Source organism: Camellia sinensis, chromosome 4, assembly GCF_055761805.1.
Source record: "Camellia sinensis isolate YWXY chromosome 4, ASM5576180v1, whole genome shotgun sequence".
In the NCBI taxonomy this organism is placed as follows: Eukaryota; Viridiplantae; Streptophyta; class Magnoliopsida; order Ericales; family Theaceae; genus Camellia; species Camellia sinensis.
In genome coordinates, this window is record NC_138964.1 from 216955213 (window position 1) to 216960687 (window position 5475).

At 34.9% G+C, this 5475-nt stretch overlaps 1 protein-coding gene across 3 annotated transcripts; it reads left to right on the top strand.

Annotated features, from left to right (window-relative positions):
* Positions 1-657: 657 nt before the first annotated feature.
* LOC114296783 (uncharacterized) lies at positions 658-4643 on the top strand. Of its 3 annotated transcripts, none has more exons than XR_003641289.2 (11): positions 658-969; positions 1049-1143; positions 1245-1337; positions 1888-1992; positions 2122-2226; positions 2676-2814; positions 3388-3497; positions 3593-3649; positions 4021-4261; positions 4332-4405; positions 4550-4643. XR_003641289.2 is itself a non-coding variant. In XM_028241109.2 (10 exons), exons 1-9 carry the CDS (start codon positions 795-797, stop codon positions 4129-4131), a joined length of 990 nt encoding a protein of 329 aa, XP_028096910.2. In that variant the 5' UTR covers positions 658-794; the 3' UTR covers positions 4132-4134; positions 4308-4506. The 3 variants fall into 3 exon arrangements, 1 of the variants encoding a protein (XP_028096910.2); XR_003641290.2 differs by having other exon boundaries at positions 4021-4134; positions 4308-4405; XM_028241109.2 differs by lacking the exon at positions 4550-4643 and having other exon boundaries at positions 4021-4134; positions 4308-4506.
* Positions 4644-5475: the final 832 nt, after the last annotated feature.

The window sequence follows — 5475 nt, forward strand, 5'->3', positions numbered from 1 at the left end:
TTTTTTGTGGTGAATAGTGATATCTTTTTGGATTTTAGAGTAACTTTTTTACTTTTTGGCTTATTTAGGATAAGCCAAACCAGCCCTAAGTGTGTGTGCTAACTTGATCGTCAGAGGGGTTTTCCGCCCACACACCGCCGGGTAGCTCACCGCCGTTGTGCTCGCAAGTCGATCGGAAAGACAAGGAGCTTGAACGAAAGGAGTACGGGTTTCGCGGAATATTGGCTTCCCGTACATATATATATATATAAACTCAAAATAATTGCAAAAATGTAGAAATATAAGATTTAATTGCAAAGCCTGATACATGAATTACTTATACTTTCATAACATTACAATTATTTTGTATTGATATCATTTTCTGTAATTCTCCCTTTTAATATTAGAAGAATACCAAAAAAAATATAAATAAAAACCCAAATCTAGGGCCAATGACCGGTCAGCCCGCCCACTAACCTGCCATGGCCGAGCCTGTTGGATAAAACCTGGGTTTACATTTTTTCCCAAGACTAAACATGGGCCATAGTTGGGCCTCAAGTTTGAGCATGTAAACCTATCCAGCCCCATCTGGGTCTGCATAAAAGCCCACTGTTTGCACGTTTGTGTGTATTCGACTTGGATTTGGATTTGGATTTGGATTTGGATTTGTTAGAAGAAAATTAAAAGAAAAAATAAAAAAAACGCAGTAAACCAGAACGCTTATCCAAACACTGACTGACCTCGCGGGGCGGACCAGAGAATCGAGTACATGTACACACACACTCTGATTGGGGAGCAAAGTTGGAGCTCTGTGAATGGCGGTTTCATCGTCTCCTCAGCCTTCATTTCTCTCTTCTCTCCGCCTCAACAACACAACCACTGCCAACCTAAGTTGTTCGTCTTCCCCCAATCTTTCCTTCATTGGTGACGTTCCAACCAAAACCACCAATCCACGACGACGACCACAATCGATTGTCGTCTACTCTTCCAGTAAGTCTCCATTCTACAAATCCAAATCTTTCAATTCTTTTTTTATTTACTCTTTTTTTTCTTAATGTGACAATTTCAGAATCGAATAATGGACTCTCGAGTGATCAGAAGAGAGAGTTTCTCGAACGATACGGTCTTAATCCCGACGACTTCCTATCAAAACCTTCTCCTAAGGTCTCTCTCTCTCTCTCTCTCTCTCTCTCTATAATATCAATATATAAGTATATAATATGTTTGATAATAATGTAAATGAAGTTTGGATTTTGAATGTATAGACAAGGAGAAAGGAACTGCGAAAGACAGGGAGGGGAAAGCAGGTCCCACCGGAGGAACCTAAGCCGCCAAGGGAGACTCATAAATTGCTTCAGGTATGGAATTGCTTGAATTTATCTTTATATTCATTGAGTTTGGGTAAATACATATACATTGTGCTGTTCCAATTTGATATAAGAATTTTGGGATTATTTTACTAATTCGCCACAATTTGGTGCGTTAATTAATATGGAACTTTTCATGGATGGAACTGGCAGCTTGTTGATTAAATGAATATTTACTGCCCTTATTCTCAATGGTTTTGGAAATTATGCGCAATTGGAAACCAATTTTCTATTCAAGTAGTGCATTTGAATCACTCGCAAGTGTGCTCAAACTCAAACAGATTCAAAGTGTGATCAAACTACTTGAGAGAGAGAGAGAGAATGTGATCTAACTAGAAAAACTTTAGTTCAATGTCCATCTAAGTGTCTATCTTGGTTTTTTTAGATGTGAATGCAAAGGTTAACTTACAGAATTGAGGCTTGCCATTTTCAAGGATACGCTATAGTGATAAATTTTTCATTATTGTTTTTTCTTAATATGAATAGTTCAATATATGCATCGTCATAAAAGAAGTAATATCAACCTTATTGGTGATTTTAGGTGCTTGGAGGAACAGCTAAAAGGAAGAAATTGCTCTCACCAAAGGGCATGGACGTACGCCCAATGATGGAAGTTGTAAAAGGTGCAGCCTTTGACATTTTGCAGGTAAAAGATATCTTATTCTTCAAATTTTGTCCTCTAGTTCTAGAAACAAGATGATACTTCAATTTCTTTGTCTGCAATTAACCTTATGTAGATGCTATTTTGATATACTTATAATGTTGTTTTATTAAGGCGGCCGGTGGTTGTCCTGCATCTTTAAGGCCTGGTCGTTGGTTAGACTTGTATAGCGGCACAGGATCTGTTGGTATTGAGGCTCTCAGCCGGGGATGTTCTGAGGTACTATGATTAATTAAGTAAACTAGCAGTAATTTTTTAATTAAATTTTTGGATAGTTTGATGAAGGAGAAAAAGCATTCTAAAAGTTAGGATGTGATAGTTACTATTACTAGGTAGGAAGGGGTTGACAGTTACAAGATGGGAAAGGCATTATTAGAGTAAAAAGCATGATAGCTTTCACATCAACTCAGGTCTATGATTTATATAAATAGAATAGATAACTGTTTATAGCGTTGGTAACGATGTTTGGCTGATTGGCTAGCTGGTAAATTAATGCTGAACTCATATAGGATGGAGTAGCTTCATGATATTGTTGAAAAGATGGGTTTGACTTGAGTTTTGGCAATGAGATTTTTTGATGACTTGTTTGGTTTTAGTTTCTTTTGCTGTTTTGATTTCATGTTTCTCTTATTGGTTTGCACTGAAATACATGCTGTGCATACTGTCAGGTGCATTTCGTCGAGATGGATCCTTGGGTTGTTTCAGATGTTCTACGACCAAATTTAGATTGGACTAGTTTTCTTGATGTTTCTGTCATACATACAGCCCACGTCGAAAGGTTCTTAGAACAGGCTGAGCAGTTTGTAGGCATGTGATTTCTTCTTCTTTGCTCTCTCTCTCTCTCTGATTTCTGGCCATCTGCAAACAATAATTTCTAATTTGTTGTGTAGTTGCCAAAAGTACTGTTCTAGGTTGTCAATTCAATTATTACCTTAACTCCTATGTTCTGACTATTGAGAGGAATATATTTTTATCTGCTATAACCAATAGAAGTACTATTGCCTGCCAGTATTATAGACTGAATTTGCGTGTTAGTATATCATTTCTTATTCTCATGTGTTTGCTTGTCTCTGTGTATGCTCTTTTATGCATGTGTCGTTTGTTTGTATATGAGATCCATGGATGGTTGTCTTCTGATAGTTTTTCTTTCATTTTCCTTCTTTACTAAGAATGATTTTGTTGTCTTTGACGAAAGGGCAAAAGATAATGATCACAATTTACCCACCATGACATTTATCACTCGTGATTATCGCTTCTTTACACCAAGCCCTGTACACCATTTTTCTATTGATTTGTTCTTGTCTTCCTATGATCTGAAGACTGAAGTCTATATTCTTATAGAGACATTGCAACTTATGAATTGTTTTTGTGTTGGGAAAGATGGGCCATTTGATTATATTAGCGTGACACCTCCGTATACTGAAGTGGATTATGGGGTACTGATGGATCAAGTTTCAAAATCATCTGTAGTTGGAGAGGATACCTTTATAGTAAGTTGGTGTTTTTCCCGTCGCTGCTAAATTCATTTTTATGTGTATATTTTTCACCCTAGGTTCTTCTGAAACTTCCAAATTTTGTGTTCTAGGTAGTAGAGTATCCTTTAAGAACAGACATGCTGGATTCATGTGGATGCCTCATAAAGGTACTTCCTATGACCATTTGTTTTTCTGTTGGCATTTAATTTATAAATGAAGAAAAATGGTTGCTCTTCTGACTTATTGCTTCTTTTACATCTTTAAATAAATGTTTAAGTCTAAAGATTCAGGCTAGGCATCAGAAAATGAAGAGCAATTGTAATTTGCATAGATTGAATTGATTCTTTGTGTATGGATTAGTAGCCTTCTTTAAATATCAATTTGGTTTATTTGTTGTTCCCGGCAGAGTGGAACACATTGCTATCATGTAAGCAAAAACAATTGCAGTTTCTGATATGGTGTATTATTCTGTTCTTTAGGTAGAGCCAGATTACAATTGAGATTTGAGTGCAAAATTTGTTTTTATTATTATGTACAGATTTCTGACCGACGGTTTGGCCGGACACATTTAGCAATATATGGACCCAAGTGGGCACAGAAAAAGAGAAAGTCGGAGAAGTCTATTTGGGCATTAGCAGAAAAAGTTTGATCGGTAATGGAAGTGTGAAATTTTTGAGGTTGAGTTCTGCAGTGGATGTTTGGCATGTCTTTGATGCTTTATATGAGATGTAATGTTCACTGCTGTGATGGTGCTACACTGGCTTCACCAGCTCTTCATGGTAATATGTTTTAATCTATTATTGCTTCTCTCTCTCTCTCTCTCAGTATATATTTTGTTTGTACGTTCAGCGTATCATGGCTGCTGAATAAGTGCAAGAATATTGATCCAGCCTGAAGCACAGTCAGATTGATCTTGTTAAACTGTAAGAATCAGTCTCTTGTATTGTAGGGTTTTTAACAAGTGGATGTGTATTACTTTCTTTCCTTGGTTATACGAATTATTCAACATTGTTATTAGAACTCATTGCTGTCTCTTTTTTTTTTTGTTTTTTTCCTGTTGATCCTAGCACCGACAAGACTTGCCTGATTTTCAGTAACAAAAGAGAAATGTTTACATAGCTATGCACATTATTTGATATGCCAAGATAAGCCTTTGACCTACATGCCATGCATGGTTGTCTTGGATTGTTGATTCTGCTAAGGTGCTACCCCAGCCTTTTTTTCAAATTTTTTTTTTTTTTTTTGGATAGGAAAATTGAAGGGTATTTGATTGGGAAGCAATGCAGCATTTTACTACGTAGTCAAAATCATGCTTGTATGAGAAAAACCTAGGGTTTTTTAGTTTTTTACATGATTTGAACATGGCGGCATGGAGTTGATGGTCTTGGTTAGGAATGGCAGGGGAGATGTGTTTGGTCTTTGGTGTATATTATTTAAATTTGAATATTTAAATGCTAGTGATATATGGATAGATATAAGGATTTTAAATATTAAAAAAAAAAGAAAGTATTTCATTGTAAAAAAATTGGAGATGCTATCATTATTCATTTCTGTCCATCTGTTTGACTAATATGAATCAAATTATTATGCAATTTATTTATCACTGGAGGTTGTGTAATTATATTATAATTGTGAAATTAATTATAATTTTATTATTACTATTAAAAAAATCGGTGTATTTAATTTTATTATCTATCTATTATATAAGGAGAAAGGAATTTTTGATTCACAAGCTTTGTGGAAGCTCTAATATCTCAATCTTAATTTTCTAATTTTTTGATTTAAAAAAAATAAATGACCTTAGCATTTATTGATTTCTTCCAATCTACGATTTTTTTTGATTTTTCTCATAGTTATTGAAGCACTATTTTCAACTTATCCAATACACTATGGTTAGTGATAGGATTATATAAAAAAATAATTTGTATATTAAAAAAATATCTAAAATAAATATAAATATTTATATCCATATCTATATATTATGTAAGAAAGA

Coding starts and splice junctions, on each gene's coding strand:
- LOC114296783 (XM_028241109.2), top strand. CDS start 795: ATGGCGGTTTCATCGTCTCCTCAGCCTTCATTTCTCTCTTCTCTCCGC. Junction 970..1,048: donor GATTGTCGTCTACTCTTCCA/GTAAGTCTCCAT, acceptor TGACAATTTCAG/AATCGAATAATGGACTCTCG. Junction 2,815..3,387: donor ACAGGCTGAGCAGTTTGTAG/GCATGTGATTTC, acceptor GTGTTGGGAAAG/ATGGGCCATTTGATTATATT.